This window comes from Carcharodon carcharias, chromosome 14, assembly GCF_017639515.1.
Source record: "Carcharodon carcharias isolate sCarCar2 chromosome 14, sCarCar2.pri, whole genome shotgun sequence".
In the NCBI taxonomy this organism is placed as follows: domain Eukaryota; kingdom Metazoa; phylum Chordata; class Chondrichthyes; order Lamniformes; family Lamnidae; genus Carcharodon; species Carcharodon carcharias.
The window spans coordinates 65386265-65412307 of NC_054480.1; the positions used below are offsets into that span (position 1 = coordinate 65386265).

At 46.4% G+C, this 26043-nt stretch overlaps 1 protein-coding gene across 1 annotated transcript in view; it reads left to right on the plus strand.

The window, feature by feature from the left end:
* LOC121287539 (solute carrier family 12 member 5-like) overlaps positions 1 to 26043 on the plus strand; it is a 426506-nt gene that overhangs the window by 252313 nt on the left and 148150 nt on the right. Inside the window, exon 6 of the mRNA XM_041205472.1 lies at positions 13757 to 13887. Within this exon, the coding sequence (XP_041061406.1) occupies positions 13757 to 13887 (131 nt within the window). The remainder of the gene's footprint in view (positions 1 to 13756; positions 13888 to 26043) is intronic.

Sequence of the window (26043 nt, forward strand, 5' to 3'; positions counted from 1 at the left end):
CTTAGCCGATCAGTCAAACTGCAAGGTGACAACTGCACTGGTGTGGGTGGTTCATGCAAGGAATTCGCTTCAGATGATTGGAGGGTATAATCCTTATCCATTGGTCTATGGGAGAAATCCCAAATTGCCTTCTATGCTGTGCAGCAGTCCTCCAACTCTATAATGTACTACAATTTGTTTCACTTTTTCTGCACATTTGAATGCTTTACATGCAGTGAGAAGGGCTTTCATCAAGGCTGAGGTCTCAGAAAATATTCAGAGAAATCTAAGGCATCGTATAAGATCATCCTAGGTAGACTTCAACTCATGAGATTTGGTGTATTACAAAGGAGAGAGCCATAAGGAATGGAAAGGCCCCGGTGACGATAAGACTGGGGTAATCCAACATCGCAATTAAGCTGTTAAGGTTAATTTCTCACTTTTAATTGGGATTGATTATAAAATCAAAGAATCTAAACAAATGATAGAAGGTGATGAGGCACCCTTCACATACTCAGGTGTTTTGTCATCACAGTGTTATGGAAAAGAATAAGATAGCTCAAAGGCTGGATGGTGGTAAGGAGAGTGATCATGTCCAAAGGCCAACTGTCTACAGTAGGATCTTGGGTGACATACATTCCAGAGGGTTCTAGTGAATGGAGGGATTCAACAATTGTAGGACGTGTGGTAAAAGCTACTGGCAAATGTAAACATTAGTTGAATATTCAGAATGATGGCCAATAAGTGAGGCCCATGGGCTGATAGAATGGGGTAAAAGAGTGGAAAGTGAGAAAGTACAATGTGAATTCTAATAGTGGGTCTGAGGGTGACTCTGTGTTAGAAAAAAATCTCCAATTGTGCAAGTGAGAGCTCTTAAAGTATTAGGCCCGTAAAGCATTGAAGCACTAATAAAGACTGCAAGCTGAATAGAAATTAGGGCTACGGAACAATCTCAAGATAGGACTATGTTGTGAGTGGTGGCCGAGTTGGTACTATCAATAGAGTTGATCCCCAGACACTTGTTGGGTGGAAACATTCAGGGCTGAATTTTCCCTTTAGCTTGCGGGGGTGGACCCCACACGTCCATGCGTAAAATGACGCATGGTGATGTCGGGCGAGCGTCCCGATGTCACCGCGCACCATCGCGATATTTCGCCGGGCGGGTACGTGATGAAGCCCGATGCACGCCTGCTATTAATTAATGGGCCAGTTCAGGCCCTTTAGTCTTCAATTGACGCCGATTTTTTGGCACCCATGCGATCTTCAGCACAGCGGGCAGGCAGATCGAAGACTTCTGTATTAACCTCATCCACGGTGGGATAAGAGGGCTCACTGGGGTCATGAGTGCACACGGTCAAGTATTTATTTCTGAAAGCTTTTCAAACTTGCCTATGTGATCTGCAGTACTTCAAAATGCACACCAGCTGCCTTTTCTGGACTCTTAAACTTCAGTTCAACACTCTGCAGTTTAGCAGTGAGTAATCTTTTCTGGGCCTGCAGGTTTCAGGAAGCCTTCCCTTAGCCTGGGAATGGGAGTTGAACTGTCCATTGGAGGCAACTCCTCTGAGGTGAAAGGGAGGGCTAGAAAGGGGAGGGGGCCAGTGCATATTCAGCCTCCGGGGAGCCACCTTTGGGAGTACAGGCACAGGCACAAGGGGCACAGGGCCAAGAGGTAGTCCAAGGTGGAAGGGGCAGCAGAAGACACCAATTTCCTGCTGCCAGGGTATACAGGTGACGAAGCAGCTGCCTCAATATGTCTGAGGTGCAGTGCCGAAGGAGGCTCCGTCTCTCAAGGGAGACAGTCAACTATATCTGTCAGATGAGAGGGCCTGAGATCTCCGCTAACTGTGTGGGTGGACACCCCATGACAATGGCTCTGAACGTCACAGCTGCCCTCAGCTTCTATGCCTCTGGCTCCTTCCAGAGGTTGGTGTGTGATCTTTGCAGTGTCTCCCAATCTGCTGTCCACACATGTGTCAAGCAGGTTACAGACACTCTGTTCAGGTGTGCATTGACCTTCATCCACTACTGTTGGGACCAGACACAGGGAGCCAGAGGCTTCACAGCGATTGCTGGCTTCCCCCGCATCCAGGGTGCAATAGACTGTACACATGTAGCCATCGAGGCACCAGCAGGTGAGCCTGGTGCCTTCGTCAACAGGAAGGGCTTCCACTCCATGAACAGGATGCTGATTCTACAAGTCTGTGCAAGGTACCCAGACAACTCCCACACTGCCTACATCCTCAGACACTCCCAGGTGACGGAGCTCTTTAGTGCTCCAGCCTGGCTTGATGGCTGGCTTTTAGGTGATAAGGGCTATCCCCTCAGAAGGTGGATCATGATGTTTCTCTGCCATCCAAGAACAGAAGCTGAGCAGCGGTACAATAGGAGCCATGCCTGCACAAGGGCTGTGGTGGAGAGAACCATCGGTCTTCTCAAGATGCGCTTCCGATGACTGGACCACTCGGGGTGCACTCCAGTACCCCCCAGAACGTGTGTCGGTGATAGTGGTTGCATGCTGCGCTCTGCACAATCTTGCGCTGGGAAGAGGGGATGTAGTGGACGGTGAAGATGTCGACACAATAGCTGCAACACGGTAAGTCCAGCAGTGAGTCTGAGGATGAGTACACACAAGGAAATGCTGAGGGGGTAGCTGCTGACCTGGGCATACTCCAGGGAGGCAGGGACACCCGGGAGGCTTTAATCCAACAAACCTTCAGCTAGCACACCACAGATGGACCACCAGGACAAGCCTGGGCTGTACACTCGATACTCAACACCTAAGTGCAAAATCTGCCAGGTTAGGGACAGTCACTAAGGACCTTGTTAATAAAGCTGAACATCCAGCCAAGCACTCATTACAGTTTTGGAAACCATACATATGCAGAAGAAAAGAGGCATCCTTAGCCATGGTGACATTTCTGAATTTATTCTGTCAAGCAAACCAACTTATTCAAAAAAAAAGAGAATAGTGTTACCAAACAAAACAAATCATAAGGACCTCATCTCAGGCCAACACAAAAGCACCAGTGAAAATCCCGTGGTGTGCCTAATGTGTTTTATGTTTTCGTTCCCGGGTGCTACATCTTGGTGCTGCCCCATCGCTTGGAGTGGCATCTGAGACAGCCTGCTGACTCTGCTGTCCTATTGGCCTCGATGACCTTGGCGGTCGTCCTCTGGCCCATGGAGCCTGTCTGGGAGGGAGCTGCCAGTTCCACAGCTGGTATCTCCCCAGTCGTTGCAGCCTCACCGGATGCTACGGGGAGAGGGGTGGAGGAGATGGCGCCCTCATCCAGAGACCCCTGAGAGGTGCCCGCAGAGACACCAGGCAGCTGTTGCGCCAATGTGAGGTCGCTTCAGACCTCTCTGTTCACCGTGGATGGATGGGCACCGAGCTGGGAATGTTGATACCCAGGCCACCTCCCACACAGCTGAGGGTCAATGCCAATGTGAGGGGTTGCTGGTCAGAGCGCATCCCCAGGAAGTCCCGACAGGTCTTCTGGAGGAAGCTCTCCACGAGAGTCGCCACTCTCTCCATGGAGGACACATGGCGCTCAGATATGTGACTCATTGCTTCGGCAAGGGTCCGCATAGATTCCTCCACCACGGAGACCAAGCCAAGCATAGCCTCGTGTATCTTCCCCGGATTTGCCCCCATACCCAGCCGCATTTCCTGCACCTGCTGCATTGCGGATGACTCCAGAGGCACATCATCAGGCACCGACTGAACAAGTGCCTGGTCCCGTGCAGTTCTTCGACTGCTGGCGCCATGGGCACTCTCTGTCCCTGCCAGCTCCTCCAGCGACTGTGAAGTGCCCTCACCACTGTGCCCCGGGACACTAGTTGATGTCTAACTCCCACCAAGATGCTAGTATCTGCGCTGGTGCCTACCTGGCAGAGCTGATGTGACGTTGGTGAGACTTCAGGCCCCTCAGGTGTGAGGGGGGGCCTCTGCTGCTCCTCCTCCCGGCTCTGCTCCACTAATGCTAAAAGGAAGAACAAGGACAATGGATTAGTTAATGTGGAGACAATGTCAAAATGTATCCTGTCTCCCGGATCATTATGCGCTCATCCTTCCATAACCAATGGTCAAGCCATGTTGCAGAATTAAATCAATTAACATTCAGCAGTGCTATGGATATTGGGAGAACACTGCTGACCTCACTGTTGGACATAAATACCTGGCTGTGGCACCCCAGCCTCACCGACACCAGTGGACCTGGGCGCACGGTGCCTCTGCCGATCCAGGGCCTCCTGCTCGAAGCAGCTAAGAATGGCGATCTGCGCCTGGCCGCCTCCAGTCCTCGCACACTCTGCTGCATTGTGAGTATTCTTCTCCTGAAAATGAGAGATGAGCATTGATTAGTGCAAATTACACATGGACTCTGTTCGTGTACAGCCCACCCCAACCAGAGTGGGACATATCAGGGCTCCAGTGCCTCCTCACCCCACTGCTGCTGAACACTAACATAAAGATGCTTGACCTGCTCCACAACCCCCAGCCCCCTTTGGACACATGCTGCCTACATCACATTAGGCACCACACAGTGTATCCTTCCATAGCGAGGAGGCACAAGCAGGTGCAGCGGAGAGCGCAGCAGATGGTTTGTTGCCACACCACCTTGTAGCCCCCCTCTCAGCGTGTCATCACCCTGACTTGGACATGTCCTAGAGTTCAAACACAGTGCCTAGGTGCAGCTCTTCCAAGTTGCCCCCAAACTAGTCATGTGGGACGCAGTGTAACACATGCTGCGGGGGAAATACACATCTTCTCATCACCCTCCCAGGCTGACCTCAGCATGGGCAATATCTGCTGGCCCACCCAACAAAGGGCAAATGCCGTCAATGATTCAATGCAGTCCCTACACTCAGACTTGGGGTGTGTGTTGGGGGGCAGGCAGCAGGGGGGTAAGCCGAGCTGACGGGTTACATGACCAATGCCAACATGGTACTCACTCTGCCAAAGCGCAACAAGTCGTTGAAGCGCTTGCGACACTGGATCCAGGTGCGCCGCACCACGACGCGGGAGCTCACCACCTCTGCCACCTCCTCCCAGGCACATTTAGTCATGTGGGGGAGCCTTCTTCTCCAGTCCTGGGGAACCAGTGCCTCCCGCCATGCTGCCACCTCCTCAAGGAGGGCAGCAAGGCAGTTATTTGAAAAATGAGGGGCACACTGGCCCCCCCCGCTCTACCCTCTGGCCTGGCCTGTCCCACTGCCCTACCCTCCAGCCTGGCCTGCTCACCAGAAGCCCTCTGGTGAGCCCTTCCACTTGCCATTGTGAGCAGCCTTGCAAAGGCTGCCAGCGCTTCTGATAAGCAGGCCACCAGGTCACCATTGGACCCGGTGGACAATGCCCTCCTGCCACCTCCCGCCCACTCCTGCTATCCTTGGGAGTCAGGCATTACGCTGGGCAGGCCTTAATTGGCCCGCCCGCGTAAAATGGCAGCGCGGACCCAATCAAGGGCAGCAATCTGGTCTGCACCCGCCTGCGCTCAATCCTGCTCCACTCCCCCAGCAAAACAGAAAATTCAGACCTAAGTTTATTTTCAAAGTACTCAGCAGCAACTACACGTGTGCTTTCAACTCAGACTTTATCTCTGCACTAACTACTGAGGCAGCCCGTGCTAGTCTCCTATTGGTTACTACAGATCATGTGATCTTCCTTAACGAGCATTATTCTTAATATTCATAATATTGTACATTAAAAAAAACATAATTACTCCAGACTAGAAACAGAAGTCCTATGACTATGAAATTTTGGTGACTGCCAATAAGCTAGAGGGTGAACTAATAAGAGAGGCAAAACAAAAAGAATTAGATAATTGGAAAGAACTTGGAGTTTGTTCTGTGTCAGATAGGGGATAGCCAGCCTTGTTATAAATGGATTTGTACTGAAATACTTCTTGCAGATAGGATTTAAGAGGCTAAAGTGAAGCTAGTTGCTTGGGGTTTTGAAGAGAGATTGTGGAGTGGACTAATCTACATCAGAAAAAGTAATCCTGAGAACCTTTTTTCACTCCTTTGGCCACATAATCATGGAGTGTAGATCAATTGACATGAAAGCCATGTTTTTATAGGGTGATACCTTTCAGAGTGAAGGTTTCTGAAACCACCTAAAGAGGCACGATGCAGAAGGGAAATTATGGAAACTAAACAAATTCATCTATGGCCTGAATAATGTTTTGATGTGTGGTTTTATTGGTAAGAACTGTTTTGCTGGAAATAGGCTGTGTTCAGCTAAAAGCTGATCTTGCAATGTTTTATTGGTGTCATAAAGGGAAACTTTCAAGTATCTTCATGATACATGTTGATTTTTTTTGGGATGGAATGGCACAATTTGAGAAATGTATTATAAATAGGATTACAGGGAAATTTCAGATTGGAAGTCAGGCTTTTGGGATTTAAAATCTATTGGTTTAGATATTAAGCAGAATGGATCTAGAATAACTTTAAATCAGCAATCCTATTTAGAGAGCGTTTTTCCCATCGCGGTTAACGTGCTAAATCATCACAGAAAATTAATGTTACATCTAAAGAAGAGACAAATTAGTTGTAGAGCTTGATTGGTAATGCACTCAGACAAAATTGAATACTAGTTTTTAAGTATTGGAATTAAATATCCTAAAGGCAAGGATGTTTTAAGGACAAAGCATTAAAAAATGGTGAAATACTTTCTTAAGTTTCCATGATGTGGACCATCATATGGACTCGAAACATCAACTCTGTTTCTCCACAGATGCTGCCAGACCTGCTGAGTTTGTCCAGCATTTTCTGTTTTTATTTCAGATTTCCAGCATCCACAGTGTTTTGCTTTTATCTTAAGCTTTTATCCTTGGGTTACTCAAAGAACACCAAATTAGTCATTTTTAGTGATGCTTCACATGTTAATCTTCCTGATGCATTTTCAAATGCAGCTAATTTCATAATATTTTTGATGGCTGAAAATAGGAAATTTCTTTTAGTCTGGAAAGCAAACAAAATAAAAAGGGTTGTTAAAAGTAATTTAGCTGCAGAAACACTGACCTTCTGGAAGCAGTGCATATGGGTTTTTGTATTTGTCAAATATTTTAGGAGAAACTTTATTCAAGGGGCATATTGAAGATAATTTTTTGGCCATTGAATGTTACATGGATAATCATTCTTTGTGTTGTAATGTACTCGACAAAAAGTGTTACTGAAGAAAGATCTTGGATTGAGTTTGCTGGATTGAAACAAACGTTGGAGAGAAAAGTAACCTCCAAGATAAAATGGGTTGATGCAAGTCATCAATTATGATTGTTTCACAAAAATAAGTGTTTGTGCCAAGAAATTGTTGGGGCTTCTAGAAGAGAGGTGACATGGAATATAATGCGTTGTACAAAATATGGATAAAAAGTAGTTTTTCCCTTTGAGATATTGTTTGTGCATATTAACTGTTAAGTTTTATTTAAAGAGATAAGGGAACACTGTCATGGCTCTAGGATGGAAGGAGAGTGGTGAGAGTGGTGAAATAGAGGGCCCTGTGAACCATGAGAGTCCTCACTGGAGAAAAATGGAAGACATACCACACACACTAGTAAGGTAGCATTATCAGAAGGAACTGGGAAATGGAATAGAGTCCATACAGGAAGCAGTGTGTCAGGAAATGTAAGATAGTCATGGGAGTTTATGGAGTTGTGGGCTTAGTTAATAACATGTCCTCAGAAATAGTGACAGAGAAGTCGAAGAAGAGGAGGGAAGAGTCAGAGATGGACCAGATGAAGGTGAGCGAAGTGGGGAAATTGGAAACAAAGTCAATGAAATTTCCCAGTTCCAGGCAAGAGCAGAAAACAGCGCTCATACAGTCATCAGTGTACTGATAAAAGAGGTGAGAGGGTGCCTGAATAGGATTGGATGATAAGACCATAAGACATTGGAGCAGAAATTAGGTCAATCGGCCCATCGAGTCTGCTCCACCATTCAATTATGGCTGATAAGTTTCTCAACCTCATTCTCCCGCCTTCTCCCCATAACCTTTGATGCCCTTAGCAGTCAAGAACCTATCTATCTCGGTCTTAAATACACTCAATGACCTGGCCTCCACAGCCTTCTGTGGCAATGAATTCCATAGATTCACCACTCTCTGGCTAAAGAAGTTTCTCCTCATCTCTGTTCTAAAAGGTCTTCCCTTTACTCAGAGGCTGTGCCCTCGGGTTCTAGTCTCTCCTACTAATGGAAACATCCCCACATCCACTGTATCCAGGCCTTTCAGTATTCTGTAAGTTCCAATCAGATCCCCCCTCATCCTTCTAAACTCCATCAAGTATAGACCCAGATTCCTCGAACGTTCCTCATATGTTAAGCCTTTCATTCCTGGGATCATTCTCGTGAACCTCCTCTGGACCCTCTCCAGGGCCAGAACATCCTTCCTGAGATACGGGGCCCAAAATTAGATAACATCCATTGGCTCTCCTTTGTCTAACCTACTCATTACTTCCTCAAAGAATTCTAACAGATTTGTCAGGCATGACCTTCCCCTGATGAAACCATGATGACTTTGCCCTATTTTACTGTGCACTTCCAAGTATTCTGAAATCTCATCCTTAATAATGGACTCTAAGATCTTACCCACAACCGAGGTCAGGCTAACCGGCCTGTAATTTCCCGTCTTTTGCCTCACTCCCTTCTTAAACAGGGCAGTTACATTAGCGATTTTCCAGTCCTCTGGGACCCTCCCTGACTCCAGTGATTCCTGAAAGATCAGCACTAACGCCTCCACGATCTCTTCAGCTATCTCCTTCAGAACTCTGGGGTGTAATCTATGTGGTCCAGGTGATTTAACCACCTTCAGACCTTTCAGTTTTCCTAGCACCATCTCCTTAGTAATGGCCACCATTCTCACCTCTGCCCCCCCGACCCTCTTGAACTTTGGCCATGTTACTCGTGTCTTCCACCGTTAAGACTGACGCAAAGTACCTATTTAGTTCCTCTGCTATTTCTTTGTTCCACACTACTACTTCTCCAGCGTCATTTTCCAGCGGCCCAATGTCCACTTTTGCCTCTCTCTTACCCTTTATATATCGAAAAAACTCTTGCAATCTTCCTTTATATTACTGGCTAGTTTACCCTCATATTTAATCTTCTCCCTCCTTATTTCTTTTTTTAGTTGCCCTCTGTTGGTCTTTGTAGGCTTCCCAATCCTCTGGCTTCCCACTGCTCTTCGCTGCATTGTATGCTTTCTCTTTAGCTTTTATACTGTTTCTGACTTCCCTTGTCAGCCATGGTTGCCTCGTCCTCCCTTTAGTATGCTTCTCCTTCCTAGGGATGAATTTTTGCTGTCTCTCCCAAATTACTCCCAGAAAGTCCTGCCATTGCTGTTCCACTGTCTTTCCTGCTAGGCTCATCTCCCAGTCAATTCTGGCCAGCTCCTCCCTCATGCCTCTGTAGTTGCCTTTATTCAACTGTAATATCATTACATCTGATTCCAGCTTTTTCCTCTCAAATTGCAGGGTAAATTCTATCATATTATGGTCACTTCCTCCTAAGGGTTCCTTCACCTTAAGCTCCCTTATCAAATCTGCCTCATTACACATCACTAAGTCTAGAATTGCCTGTACCCTAGTGGGCTCCACCACAAGCTGCTCCAAAAAGCCATCTCGTAGACATTCCACAAATTCCTTTTCTTGGGATCCACTATCAACCTGATTTTCCCAGTCTACCTGCATATTGAAATCCCCCCTGATCACTGTAACCTTGCTTATCTTACATGTCTTTTCTATCTCCTGGTGTATCTTGTGCCCCACATCCTGATTATTGTTCGGAGGCCTGTACGTAACTCCCATTATGGTTTTTTTTACCTTTGCGGTTCCTCAAATCTACCCACATAGATTCTACATCATCTTACCCTATTTCATTTCTTACTAACAAAGCAACCCCACCCCTCTGCCAACCTGCCTATCTTTTTGATAGGATGTATATCCGTGGATATTTAGCTCCCAGTCCTGATCCCCTTGCAGCCATATCTCCATAATGCCCACCACTTCATACCTGCCAATTTCAATCTGCACCACAAGCTCATTTACCTTATTTCATATACTGCGTGCATTCAGATACAACAACTTCAGTCCTGTATTGCCTGTCCCCTTTCTCATTGTCGTCCCTTTATCTGATGTGCTTGAAGTTAGATTCCTAGCTCTTTCCAAACACTCTGTCCTATTTTGTGCTCTGGGGACTTTAATAGCCTCTCCTGGGCTTTCCTTTTCATTTTTTTCATAATTTTCCATGAAGTTGAATCCACACCCCCACACACTAACACGCTGCTTTGTTTCCCATTTGTCATATTTCTTTGAGTTTTACCCTTCCCTCCCCCCACCTTCTAGTTTAAAGTCCTGTTAACCACCCTATTTACCTTTTTCGCTAGAACATTGGTCCCAGATCGGTTCAGGTGGAGACCGTCCCAACGGTACAGATCCCTCCTGCTCCAATACTGATGCCAGTGCCCCATGAAATGGAACCCCTCTTTCATGCACCATTCCTTTAGCCACGTGTTTACTTCCCTTATTCTCGCGTCCCTACGGCAATTTGCACGTGGCTCGGGTAGTAATCCGGAGATTATAACCCTTGAGGACCTGTTGTTTAATTTAGTTCCTAGTTCCTGATAATCCCCAAACAGGTCCTCTTTCCTAGTCTTACCTATGTTATTTGTCTCGACGTGGACCACAACAACTGGATCCTCCCCCTCCCTCTCCAATATCCTTTCAAGCCGGTCAGAGAGGTCCCTCACCCTGGCACCGGGCAGGGAACATACTATGTGGGACTCTCGATCCTGCTTACAAAGGATGCTATCAATTCCCCTAATTATAGAATCCCCTACAACTACCACTAGTCTTTTTGCTCCCCTCTCTTTTCTGGCGTCCTGTGCCATGGTGCCGTGGTCAGTTGGCTCTTCCTCATCCTCATAGGGAGCAAGTAGTTCGTACCTTTTGGACAAGGTCAAGAGCTGAGGCTCCTCTGTTCCTGAACACAGGATCCCTCTTCCTGCCTCACTTGCAGTCACACCCTGCTGACCCTGACCACTGACCAAACTTGAGGTACTTAATCTACTGGGTGTGACCGCCTCTTGAAACAAAGTGTCCAGGTAACTCTCCCCCTCCCGGATGTGCCCCAGCATCTGAAGCTCAGACTCTAGCTCATCAATTCTGAGCCGGAGTTCCTCCAGCAACCAACACTTGCTGCAGATGTGGTCACTGCAGCTCGCAATGGGATCTGCCAGCTCCCATATCATACAGCTACAGCACATCACCTGCCCAGAAATATTGACGTAGATAATTAACTTATTAATTAGTTTTGCAGTGTTCTCTTTTCAAATTTGGTGCAGATTTCCTACCAACCAATCAGGTCACAGCTTTCCTGTGATGTCACATTTTCAGTTTTGGCTTCAGTTACTCTGTGCCCCGAGGTCACCGCTCCGGTGTTCCTCCCTCCGAGTCTGCCCCCTGGCGATAAGGCTGTGAATCCCCAAGGTAAGCTAGATTTATACTCATTGCTCCCGTGCTCCTCCCTCCGAGTCTGCTCCCTGGAGATAAGGCCGCAAATCCCTGAGGTAAGCTAGATTTATACTCACCGCTCTGGTGCTCCTCCCTCTGAGTCTGCTCCCAGGATTTACTTACCAATCAGCTGCTTTTTCTTTAAAATCCACTTTCAGAAGAGTGTCCCTCGCAGGTCTGGTGCACCCCTGAAGGCACTGCCTCTTCCTCTCTCTTTTTTTAGGTTTGAGGCTGGGGGAGGGATGGAAACACTACAGCAATGTAATGTTTGGGACTCTTCTGTTCTTTGACAGTGGGTCCTCCTCAATTCCTTCCTGAGTTGCAGTGGCTGTGCTGACTTCTCCCAGCGTGCTTCAGTCACTTCTTACCAGTGCCCTCTGTTGGATGCTCTTACTCCTGTTGAGTGCAAGAGTCATTCTCCTCAATTCCCTCCTGAGTCGCTGTGGCTGCGGTGACTTCTCCCAGAATGCTTCAGTCACTTCTCACCAGCGCCTTCTGTTGGAGCAAGGAATGTTGCCACAAAAAGGCAGAACAGCTGGGACCCATGGTAGAGAATGTACCCATGTGGGTACCCAAAGAAACACCTTTTATTTGGAGGAAGTAAGTGCATTTGAGGGAGAGGTTGTTCAATGGGAGATCAAATTCATCCAGGCAGAGGAGGGTGGTGGTGTTTGAGGGTTGCATGAGCCTCTGTTCAAAGGTACCTCTTGTCATTTAAAGTCCCCTTACCACCTCTCTATTGCAGACATTCCCTTTCATTCTCCTTCCCCCTCCCTCCTTTCCACCTGCTCAGAATTATTACAATTCCACCTTTCCTCAGTTCTGATAAAAGGTCATTGACCTGAAATGTTAACCCTGATTCTCTCTCCATAGATACTACCTAAAGTGGACAGAGTATTCCAAGCATTTTCTGTTTTTATTTCCAATTTTCAGTATCTGTACTATTTTGCTTTTGCCTTGAGTTCAACAAATCTAGATCATAAGCTCTGTCCCTATTTTGTTTCATTTCTTTTGTTGATTTTGGTTTTTCTCCCTTGTTTGGGATTCTGCCATTGACACCTCCTCTAGATGCATCTTTCTTTCTTTCCTTGTTCCACTACCATTTGGCTTTGGCCTTGCCCCATCAAGCCTTTTGCCATTTAATCTTTCCTGCCTTCCACTCTATCACAAACCTTCCCTTTTGTTCTTTCTACCACCAGACCCTCTTTCACTTGATTAAAACCTGTTACATCTCTAACCTTTCCCAGTTCTGATAAAAGGTCATTGACCTGAAATGTTAACCCTATTTCTCCCTCCACAGATGCTGCTGATTATTTCCAAGTTTTTTTTCCATTTTAATGCAATATTATCATTTGTGTTTAGGTTTAAATGTTCTTATGGGTCGCATCAAATATAACAGTAGTCAACATGAGTGGGAAAAAACAGCCAATGATATGCAACTTGATGTCTGACTGTATTGATATTTTCCATAGAAAAATATCCCTTGAATTCCATTAGTGGAACAGGCTTCCTGACAAAACAGTTGGAGCAAAAATCCTGTAACCATTTTAGTAAAAAATTGGATTCTGCAATCGAAGAATTTAAAAATCAATCAGATAGATGAATTATGAAGGGTCAAATGGCCTTAATTATCTTGAGATCACATACAACTGGCGACCTTTCACATCCTCCTTATTGTATTGTTTCATCTAATTGTGAAAGCAGAGAACTTGGTTTAGTGGACAAAAACGAAGCCAGAAACAGCCCTGATTTGTACCCAAGTTGGCATCATGACTGATCAGTTATATACCTGCAAAATAATTCCTGCAAAAACAAGTCTTCACCTGCATAACATTGTCCGAATACATTTGTGTTAATGTTAGCATTGTTTCACCACCATGGAACAAAGACCTTGTTCATTATGTGTAACTAGTAAAGCCATTCTTAATAAATGGATTTATGATTTCATTACATTTAGCACACAGGGACAATTTTCCCATTCCCCCAATCCACAGGTAAAATGAGTAAATTATGCCAATATGTTTGGTATTTGAGACAAATGCATATGGAACTGAGGACTTTTCCCACCTTAGGTATGTAATGTAGCATAAGATCATGTTTAAGTTTCGACTGATTCCATTATCAGATACATATTGCACATATCCACCATCACCACCTTTGGAAATCTTTGATCTATTTGTTTGTAAATTCAAAGGGAAAAAATACATTGGATATGTCATCTAAACACAAATATTTGTGACTTAATCCCTTGTTTGCTGTGTTTCCTACAGCTGGTGGTGCCTATTACATGATCTCCCGCTCACTTGGTCCAGAATTTGGGGGTGCAGTGGGCCTCTGTTTCTACCTGGGAACAACCTATGCTGGCGCCATGTATATCCTGGGCACCATTGAAATCTTGCTGGTGAGTACAAGTAGCAAAAGCTGGAAGCAGTAAGAAAGAAAGAAATTGCCTTTTATAGTACACTTCATGACCTCAAGGTGTCTCAAAGTACTTTATAGTCAATGAGGAACTTTGTAAAGTATTCTCACTGTTGTAAGGTAGGAAATGCAGCAGCCAGTTTGCACACAGCAATGTTCCACAATCAGCAATGAGATAATAACCAGATTACCTGTTTTAGTAGTAGGGCAGATAGGTCCTCCATTTAATGTCTTATCCAAAAGACAACACTTCCTCAGTACTATGGAGTGTCAGCCTGAATTATGGACTCCAGGTCTCTGGACTGGGACTTAAACCCACAGGCTTATGACTCATCTGTCCTGCACTACCCATGCTGTTGATTGGCATGATGCTTGAGGAGAGGTGTTTGGGTGGTGGTGGTGGTGGTGGGGGGGGGTGGGGGTGGTGGGGGGGGGTGGGGGGTGGGGGCGGGGTGGGTAGTTGGGGTCAGTATCATAGTATCATATATGGCTTGCACCATCTCGATGTTCCCTACACTTCTTAAAGGGGAAATGCATTTTGCCTGCAGCAGGTGCTGGGAGTTGTCTGATTTGATAAATTGTTCATAATATTTAAAACATAATTGAGCAGGGACGGTAGGTTTACCAAGATGTGAAAGGAAGGTGACTGAATCTGAAAGGAATCTGGCCTAGGAATGTCAGCAGAATGGCACAACCTGGGAGAGAGTGGTCTCCAAATTTTTTCGACACTCCATTGGAGGCCTTAATGGAGGAGGTACAGATGAGGAGAGATTCCTGTACCTGTGAAAGCAGGGTTGGGTGAAACAGGAGGTCTTCCAGACAAACTCTCAAAAGGCAGTGGGAGCAGATAGACATGGAGCTCAATGACAGGATGTTAGCCCTGAGGACCTGTATGCAGTGCAGTGTGAAGTTCACTGGCTTCACATAAGTGATCAAGGTCAGTGAATGCATCTTCATGTGCCATATCTCACCAATTGAACCATTGTACTCAGACACTGCTCAATGCACCATAACCTTGTCGCACACCTACCCACCAATCTGAACCCATACCTGATAATCATGTGCTCCACCTGGCCCTCACACACACTAGCTGCAAGCCTTACACTCAAAGATTGCACACAGTGCCAGCTGTTCAGTCATGACAGCCACATTACCCAAACACATTATAACACATTCACTGACACACTTCTTGCTCTTTTGCAAGACAACTGGAGGCAGCAGGAACCAACTGGTGGAGGACAAACATCCCTGCACATCCTGACCCCCATGGAGGAGACGGTGTTGGCCATTATTGAGACACCCATCGCTGAGGCCATGGCCAGTGGAGGTGTTGAAACAATCGAGGATGACAGAATCCTCCTTCTCAGATCACACCTCTCCCTCATTCTACATTAACTTATGATTTACAAGCTGCAGGTGGTGTAAGCATGCACTGTTTACTTTCTCCCCAACCCTCAACTTGCCACACCCCAAACTTACCCTTGTGCCTTTCTTTCAGAAGCACCGTGTACAGTTTTAGTCTCCTCAGTTAAGGAAGAATATATTTGCTTTGGCGGTGGTGCAGCAAAGGTTGACTACTAAGATGAGAGAATTGCCCTACTATGAGATGTTGAGTAGAATGGGTCCATGCTCTCTGGAGTTTAGAGGTGATTCCATTGAAACATAAGATTCTGAAGGGGCTTGACAGGGTTCTGAGAAGTTTTTTTTCTCCGGGCTACAGAATCTAAAATTAGGGGTCATAGTCCCAGGATTTGGGGCTTGTTACAATCCTCATGGGGGAACCATAAACCAAAATTAACTAACTTTACCAAATGACCCTCAAATGAAGAAATTACCAACAAGATTCAATTTTTTTTGTAGCTTTTACTTTAACATGAATTATACATGAGTTAACAGTCAAATTATGGTTGGCATGTATTATAAATTACACATAGCAGATACAACAAAGGCCATCTCATGAGATTGCAAGCATTCAACATCACTCCCCCCACAAGTGTGCAATTTCACAGCCTTTCCAAAAAACATACTCCTGAAGAACCTCCTTAGCACGATTCATGGCCTCTTGTACTTTGTTAGATCTCTCACTTGTCTCACTCAATGGATTTGGTCCTCAAGTCAAAGAGTCATAGAGTTATACAGCAGAGAAACAGGCTCTTCGGCCCATCGTGTCCATGTTGGCCATCAAGCACTTATCTATTCTAATCCCATTTTCCAGCACTTGGCCCAATAGCAGCTCAAAATAATTTCACCAAGTTAGCCCCTTTATTTCCTTTGGCTGCCTATTCCTAGGGTCATGCCCAAAAACGATGGCAACTCACCATGTTTTGATTAAAGTATTATTTGTAAATGTTTTTTTCACAAAGATGAAAATCACAATACAAAGAAAAATAAACTATAAATAAATACAATTCAGTAATGTTTCTACTTCAATATTTTAACAGTGATGTCACAAATGCTGGGATAAAAGTCATCAGTCCCTCAGTGCCAGGTGTTCTACACTCAACAAGGAACGCTGGATTCAGAACAGCCAATAAATCTCCAAAACTCAGAGCATCCAAGAGGATGCACTGAGCTACAGAAAATTAAGTTTTCCTTCCTACAAGTTCCTACATGGAATATTTCAGAATCCCACTGTTGCAAATTTTGGCTTTTTTGAAATTGCAGTAGATTTTACAAGGGACTATTCCATTAAGATCTTCTATTTGAATTCCATTCAGTTTGCAAACAAAATGTATCTAATCCACAAGGATGAAGGAAAGTTACCCAGAACAGTGTCCAGCTTCATACAATAGCCATGTCCCAAATTAGACCCTTGTTCTTCCACGGACACAGCCAAGTCAATTGTTAAACAAGTTAAAAAGAAAAAAACCTCCTAGTCACAACGTACAAGAGCCAAGAATAGAGCTTAATGTAGTCATAGAATGTGAAATGGTGCTTCTGAAAGAATGTTTAGGAATTCAATTCCCTCCGTCCTTTTATCTTTGGCATCACTTAATCGCTACTTTATTTTACCTTGTCTCTTTTCAACTGTAGTTGTGTATGCATTAGAAACTTTGGGTCTCCATCTTGAATAATTAAAAATAATTCCTCTTAAGTGCTTCTGCCATACAAAAAGCACATCAGTCCCACGACAGTGGTTACAACTCTGAAAGATGACTGAGTCCTCCACCCCTCAGATATTCAGCTGCCTCAGCATGGTCCCAATGTCTCCATCCAACACATCTGTAAACTATCAGGAGTTAAATTACTTTTGGATGAGACAAAACCAAAATTGTTCCAAATGGATGCAAAATATAACATGGCACTAGTTCAAAGAGGAGCAGGGGAATCCTCCCCAGCATCCTCAAATAATATCACTTAAACAGATTATTTGACCTTAATGTCATTGTCATTTGTGGCAGTTTACTGTGTGCAAATTCCAACTGTACAGCATGAGATTGCTACATTTCTTACATTACAATGATTATACTTCAAAAGGTTTTTCATTATAAACTTTGTCATTGCTCATGATATTCCATCCATTGACCTTAAGCAGATGGAAATATCATAGCATTTCCCAATTGTTGTATGCAAGAACCCAATGGTGGTGTGGAGCTTCAGAAAGTTCTCCCCAAAAAATCTTTCAGTCTTACAAAATATATCTTCCACATTAAGTCACCTGCAACAGTAGCTCTGCTCCATCCAAGTCCCCTGGAGACAGTCAACACCCAAACAACATACTCCTGCAGAACCTCCTTGGCTAGATTCATGACAGACTTGATGGCACATCTCCTTCATCTGACTGCTTTAATAAATCTCATTAAATGGCCTGGTCAGCTCTGGCAAAACTGAAGAATAGCATTGGAATTCTCCAATTTTCAGTCTCTGGTCTAACCATGTGTTCAGTTTTCTGTCCTTTTTAACTGTTTAACGAATAAAAAAACTCCTTGTAAATGTACATTCTCTGTTCTCCCCGCTGCTGCAGCCACACAGCTCTGTATCTTAATTGCCTTCATGTTGCTATTGTTTCCAGGTCAAGGGTTGCCCAGATCATATGGACCAGTATTTCTTATTATAAGGAAGAAAATCACAGTTGATCCCTTTACCATTGCTGCAAACTGTTAAAAGTCCTTTTCAAACATTCTTAAAATCAGTTATGGTTTCCATTGACATCTTAAAGAAATTACAAGTTTTCCTTACTGTAATGCTTCCCAGTCAAATGTCACCACACACTTAAGGCTAGATGAGGGCAAATTACTTCATTCGGAGTGTGGTGAATCTTTGGAATTCTCTAATTCAGAGGACTGTAGATGGTCAGTTATTGAATATATCCAAGGCTGAGATAGATAGGCTTTTAGGTTAATCAAGTGATATGGGCCTTGGGCAAGAAAGTGTATTTGAGGTCAAAGCTAATTGAATAGTGAGCAGGAATTATGGCCTGCTCCTGTTCCTCATGTTCTTATGTTCTCAATAGATATCTGTTATTGGGTGGCAGAGTCACCTATTTGTAATAGAGTTGATCTGCAGACAACTTTCTAAGTGGAAACATTGGGCAGAATTTTTTGCTTGGCATGTGGGCACACACCCTATCTGCTCGAGTGTGAAATAATGCATGTTGACATCAGCCAAGCGTCCCGACGTAAACACACACTCTTGCGATATGTCGCTCAGCGGGCGCACGCAGTAGACAGAGGCGCAACCGCCATTAATTAAGAGGCCAGTTAAGGCCCTTGACACACCAATTGGCTCCGAATTTACATAGCCCGTGCAATTTTTCAGCCATCGCACAGGCAAAACAGGCAGGCCACAATTTGCAAAATTTCATCCACAGGCGGGATAAGAAGGTTAGTGACATTGTCCATGTGAATAATGAGGAGTTTTGGAGATTGTCTGCTGCTGGTTGCTTCTGTAAACTGGACAACTTCATCTAGTTTCAGAGCTGCATTCTGAGCATTATCAGGACTTTATTGTTGTCTTCCAGGCCCCCAGAGGATTCAGACCGTGTGGACCTTTCCAGGTATCAGACAGCCTTCCATAAGCCTGGCAATGGGGATTGTGGTCGCTGCTGGAGGCACCTCCTCTGAGGAGGAAGAAAGGGGCAGAAGAAAGAAAAGGCCAGGTGTCCCAATGCAGCTTCCAGGGGAGCGACCTGTGGGAGGAGAGGCGCAGGCACAAGGGGTGCAGGGCCAACAGGTAGTCCAAGACAGAAGGGGCCACAGAAGATGGCACTATCCCGCTGCCAGGGTTTACAGGCAGCGATACAGCTACCTCAATATGTCCGAGGTGCAATGCTGAAGGAGGCTCTGTCTCTCAAGGGAGACAGTAACCTCCGTTTGTCAGCGGATTGGGCCTGAGATCAGCTCCAACTGTGTGGGTGGACACCCCATGCCAGTGGCTCTGAAGGTCACAGTGGCCCTCAACTTCTATGCCTCTGGCTCTTTCCAGGGGTCAGTGGGGGATCTGTGTGGAGTGTCCCAATCTGCTGTCCACAGTTGCGTCATGCTGGCGACAGAAGCTCTGTTCAGGCGAGTACTGACTTTTATTCTTTACCGTAAAGATGAGGCCAACCAGGCTGAGCGAGCCAGAGGCTTTGCAGTGATTGCTGGGTTCCCCCGCGTCCAGGGTGCAATCGACTGCACACGTGGCCATCAAGGCGCCAGTGTGAGAGCCCAGTGCCTTCGTCAACAGGAAGGGCTTCCACTCCATGAACATGCAAATAGTGTGTGATCACAGGATGCAGAATCAGCAAGTCTGTGCAAGATACCCTGGTAGCTCCCATGACGCATACATCCTCAGACACTCCCAGGTGCCGAGTCTCCTCAGTGCTCCAGCCCGACTGGATGGATGGCTGCTGAGTGACAAGGGCCATCCTTTGAAAAAGTGTCTCATGACGCCTCTCCGCCACCCAAGAACAGAGGCTGAGCAGCGATATAACAGGAGCCATGCCTCCACAAAGGCGGTGATAGAGAGGACCATTGGTCTTCTCAAGATGCACCTCTGATGCCTGGACCATTCAGGTGGCGCATTACAATACCCCCCAGTCACTGATAGTGGCTGCGCTCTTCACAATCTGGCACTGTCAAGGGGGTAACCCACTGGAGGAAGAAGATCTTGATGCAGCTGCTCAGGCAACAGTTGATGAGTCCATTATTGAGTCTGAGGATGAGCACAGTGAGGAGAACGCTGAGGACATGGACGTTGACCTGGGTAACCTCCAAGGAAGCAGGGACACTCGGGACGCTTTAATCCAATGATCCTTCAGCTAACCTACCAAATAAGAACTACCAACACATGCCAGAGCTACAGGCTCCATACTCGATTCCTGACAGGGCCATTTCCTTGGTCAACAATATACACTCTGTGCCTTTGCAATAAAGTTTCAGGAGACACACGTCCATCATAACATCATGGCCTACCCTGCACCTACAGAACAAATGATGCATACAGAGGCCAATTGCACAGAATAACATCTCATTTAATGTTACATGTGACACGATGCTGGACTAAACATTAACCAGTAAGATAAAGGCAAAATACTGCAGATGCTTTAAACCTGAAACAAAAACAAAAAATGCTGGAAAAACCTGCTGAGTTTTTACAGCATTTTTTAGTTTTTGTTAAACATTAACCAGTGGTGATTATCACACCCTTAAAAAAGTCAAAGCAAAATGGGGGAACAAAATATCACCTGTGATAAGCCCATCTTGTGCTTAAGGTACTTTACATTTACATTTGCAGGTACTACGTCATGGTGCTCCCCCCTCGCTGGCACCAGCATTGGAGACAGCCTGCTGACCCTGCTGTCTTGTTGGCCTTGATGACCTTGGTGGTCATCCTCTGGCCAGTGGAGCCCATGCTGACCCTGCCTGGGAGGGAACGGCCAGTGCCACGGCTGGCATCTCCCCAGTTGCCACAGCCTCATCAGATGCCACGGCCACTAGCAGAGGGGTGGAGGAGTTGCTGCTGTCATCCGGAGCACCCTGAGAGGAACCCACAGAGACAACAGGCAGCTCATGCGCCAACTTGAGGTCGCTTTGGACCTCCCTGCTCACCATTATTGGCCGGGAACCTAGCTGGAATATTGGGTGACCAATCCATTTCCCATACGGACACTGACTGGCTGAGGTCAGTGCCTGTGTGAGGGCTTGCAGGTCCGAGTGCATCCACAGGTACCCCTGATTCTGTCCCTGGAGCAGTGTCTCCGTGAGAGTCGCCACTCTCTCCATGGAGGAGGCATTGCGCTCGGCCATGAGGGTCAACGCAGCAGCCATGCTCCACAGGGACTCCTGCCAAATGGAGACCACGGCACGCATACCCTCATGTATCTCCGCCAGATCCTCCTGCACACCCCACTGGACTTCCAGCATCTGATGCCTCAGGGGTGACTCCAGAGGCTCATGATCAGCCACCTATCGAGCATTGTCCTGGTCTCCAGCAGTCCTCCAACTGCCAGCTCCCTGGGCACTCTCTGCCTCCGCCTGCACCTTAAGCGAGTGTGAAGTGCCCTCACCAATGTGCATCAAGATACTAGACAGCGATCTTATGCCCACTGAGGTGCTGGTATCTGCACTGGTGCCTGCTTGACTGAGTGGGTGGGACGAAGAAGTGTGGTGAGCTTGGTGGTCTTCCAGGGTCATGGGGGGCCCTCAGGGTCCTCAGTGCGAATGCCTGTTGGGTAACCTAAAGTGGAGAAGAAGGACATGTCATTAGTTTAAGTCATCACACTGTCACTGTGCATGCCAGGCACCCTGGTGAGACAACGGAGATCTGCATCATGGTGCCATCATCTTTCAATTATCAGTGGGGATTCCAGGTTTGAGGCTCACATCATTTGCACTACAATGATTGCAATATTCAACATTCTCACCTCCATGCATTGCACTTTTACCTTCATCTGACATCCCACCTCACGGCAGCTGGTTGATTGAGGTGCATAGCGCCTCTCGAGCTCCAGGGCCTCCTGCTCATAGTGAGTGAGGATGAGGAGGTTTGGGAGTCTCCCTCCACCCCTTGACCTCTCAATATTGCTATGGGGTGTCTTCTCCTGAAAAGAAAAAGGAGCATTGATTAGTCCACTCTCTACCTGCAACACCATTGCAGCCTGGCCAGCCCCACCTGAGGAACACCTCACATGCCTCATCTGATTTGTAGCCCTTGAGCCACAAGGCAAGCATTCCAAGCAGCCAGGGCCTACCCCCTTGGCCAGCTCCAGCATCACTGAGAGTTGGCACTCAGACTCTAACACCCCTGAAGTCCACAGGGGAGGATGGCCAGCCCTGAACTGCTCTCCACACTGACCTATGTCAACATGGTACTCACCCTTCCCAATCACAGCAGATTATTGAAGCACTTCTGGCACTGCACCCATGTGCGCCTCACCACGTTGTGGGCTGCTCACCCAGGATGCCACCTCCTCCCATGCCTCCTTGGTGAGGTGCAGTGGCCTCCTCCTCCCGTCTCTAGGGATGAAGGTATCCCTTCTGGCAGCCACCTCTTCCAGGAGGGCTGCAAGGCACTTGTCGAGAAACATGGGGCCGACTGCCCCGCCAACCTGCCCTCTTGCCAACTGCACTCAAATGCACAGAGAGGGTACAGGAGACATCTTTCCGTGGCAGTCTTCCAGGGGCTGCCTGGGCCGCTTTTGAATCGGCCGCCGGGTCACCATCGGACCCGGCGGACATCATGCCCCGCCCCTGCCCACTCCTTCTCGGAGCTTCTCCAGCCGCCTTTCATGCTGGCGGGCCAATTAAGGCCCGCCAGTGTGAAACCGCCTTCCGGACCTGATACCGGGCGGTGGTCGGTTTCCCGACCACCCCAGATGAGCCCGCCTGTCAAGGGAAAAATTCTGCCCAAAAGGTTTATTTACAATATAGCCAGCAGCAGCTACATGTGTGCTTTCAACTCCATTCCTATCTCTACGCTGACTAGAGGTAGCCCGCACTACTAACACATTGGTTTACACAGATCATGTGATATTACGTCACAGGGTGATGGTTAGATTTTCTCTTGTTGGAAATAGTCAGTGCCTGGCACTTGTGTGGCGCATATGTTACTTGCTGCTCATCAGCCCAAACCTGGATATTGTCCAGATCTTGCTGCATTTGGGCATGTACTGCTTCAGTATCTGAGGAGTCACAAATGGTACTGAACATTGTGTAATAATCAACAAACATCCCCCCTTCTGACCTTATGATGGAAGAAAGGTCATTGATGAGGCAGCTGAAGATGGTTGGGCTGAGGACACTACCCTAAGGAACCCCTGCAGTGATGTCCTGGAGCTGAGGTGACTGACCTCCAACAACCACAACCATCTTCCTTTGTGCTAGGTATGACTCCAACCAGTGGAGAGTTTTCCCCCAGATTCCCATTGACTCCAGTTTTGTGAGGGCTCCTTGATGCCACACTCAGTCAAATGCTGCCTTGATGTCAAGGGTTGTCACTCTCACTTCACCTCTGGAGTTCAGCTCTTTTGTCCATGTTTGAACCAAGGCTGTAATGAGGTAAGGAGCTAAGTGGATATCAGTAAGCAGGTTATTACTAAGCAAGTGCCACTTGATAGCACTGTTGATGACCCTTTCTATTAGTTCAATGATGATCGAGAGTAGGCTGATAGGGCAGTAATTGGCCGGGTTGGATTTGTCCTGCTTTTTGTGTATACGGCATACCTGGGCAATTTTCCACATAGCTGGGTAGATGCCAGTGTTGTAGCTGTACCGGAACAGCTTGGCTAGGTGCGCGGCAAGTTCTGGAGCACAAGTCTTCAGTACTATTGCCGGAATATTGTCAGGGTCCATCACCTTTGCAGTACCCAGTGCCTTCAGCCATTTCTTGATTATCATATGGAGTGAATCAAATTAGCTGAAGACTGGCATCTATGATGCTGGGGACCTCCAAAGAAGGCCAAGATGGATCATCCATTCAGCACTTCTGGCTGAAGATTGTAGCAAATGCTTCAGCATTATCTTTTGCACTGATGTGCTGGGCTCTCCATCATTGATGAAGGGGATATTTGTGGAGCCTCCTCCTCCAGTGAGTTGTTTAACTGTCCACCACCATTCACAACTGGATGTGGCAGAACTACAGAGCTTAGATCTGATGCGTTGGTTGTGGGATCACTTAGCTCTGTCTATCACTTGCTCATTGTGTTATTTGGCAAGTAGGCCTGTGTTATAGATTCAAAAGGTTGACACCTCATTTTTATGTATGCCTGGTGCTGCTCCTGCACTCTTCATTGAACCAGTGTTGATCACCTGGATTGATGGCAATTGTAGAGTGGGGGATATGCTGGGCCATGAGGTTACAGATTGTGTTCGAGTACAATTCTGCTGCTGCAGAACAGATGCATCTATGGCAGGCAAGTTGGTGAGGATGAGGTCAAGTATGTTTTTCCCTCACCACCTGCCATAGACCCAGTCTAGCAGTTATGTCCTTTTGAACTGAGCCACTCTTGGTGATGGACATTGAAGTAACCCCCCACCCCGCCTGCTCCCCCACACCCACAAATACATTCTGCACCCTTGCCACCCTCAGTGCTTCCATGTTCAACATGGAGGAGCACTGATTTATCAGCTGAGGAGGCTTTTTTGCCCATGTTTGGACTAATGTCATATGAGACTTTATGGGGACCTGAGTTGACCAGGGCAGCCCTAACTGTATACTACTGTGCTGCCATCTCTCTTGGGTCTGACCTGCAATGTCTGGGACAATATCTGTAACATATGATTCTGTTGCTTGATTGGTCTGTGAGACAGACTTCCCAATTTTGGCACTAGCCCCCAGATGTTAGTAAGGAGGACTTTGCAGGGTTGACTTTGTTGTCATGCCTAGGTCAATGCCAGGTGGTTCATCCAGTTTCATTTCTGAGGCTTTATAGCAGTTCGATACAAATGAGTGGCTTGCTTGGCCATTTGAGAGTCAACCACATTGCTGTGGGTCTGGAGACCAGGTAAGGGCAGCAGATTTCCTTTTCTAATGGGCACTAGAGCCAGATAGGTTTTTACAACAACCATTTCATGGTCATCATTCCAGACTTTTTTTTTTAATTCAAATTTCACCATCTGCTATGGTGGGATTTGAACCCAAGTCCCCAGAGCATTAGTGGGTCTCTGAATTACAAGACCAGTAACAGTACCACTATGTCATCATTTTATCTTCGGCATCACGATCCAGCAAACCATTGTGAGGGACTGGAATAATGTCAAAATAGGCACAGTTCGATAACAAAAACAGAATTACCTGGAAAAACTCAGCAGGTCTGGCAGCATCGGCGGAGAAGAAAAGAGTTGACGTTTCGAGTCCTCATGACCCTTCGACAGAACTTGAGTTCGAGTCCAGGAAAGAGCTGAAATATAAGCTGGTTTAAGGTGTGTGTGTGGGGGGCGGAGAGATAGAGAGACAGAGAGTTGGAGGGGGTTGGTGTGGTTGTAGGGACAAACAAGCAGTGATAGAAGCAGATCATCAAAAGATGTCAACCACAATAGTACAATAGAACACATAGGTGTTAAAGTTAAAGTTGGTGATATTATCTAAACGAATGTGCTAATTAAGAATGGATGGTAGGGCACTCAAGGTATAGCTCTAGTGGGTTTTTTTTAAAATTATTCGATAATGTGTTTATTGCCTCCGAGTGTTTATAGGTGCTACCAGCCACCATTTTATTGTCTTTTCGGAACCTTCTTCCTTTTTGTCTTCTTCTTTCTACCACAGAGTTTAGTGTCATCCTTCATTTTGACTTCATTGTTGGCCAGACTTCTCTCAGGTGAAATCTCAACTTGTCTTAGTTCAGTAGCTGAGCCTCCCAACATCTAATTATCTGCTCGCCCTTTGGAAAGGTCTCTGACTCTAGCTTTCAAAGTCTTTTTGGCTTTGTTTAGCTCCTTTGTCTCTTTTTTGTATTTGTTGGTTGCCTGCTGGAAACTTGACCATTGATGTATCTTCTCTGCCAACTGGTTCTTCAGTTTGTTCAGCGAAGCGCTGAATTCTTTCTGTTTTTCTTCATACTTTTCCAGAGGCACAAATTTGACCTGAGCGCATCTTCTAGTGTGTGAAGGTCTTTCAACAGGTTTTCCTTTTCCTTGCGAAGGTTATTTACTTCATCTTGAACTCTGTCATTCAGCAGGGTCTCCTTGAATTTCTTCTGCTGATCTTCCATGTTCTTTTA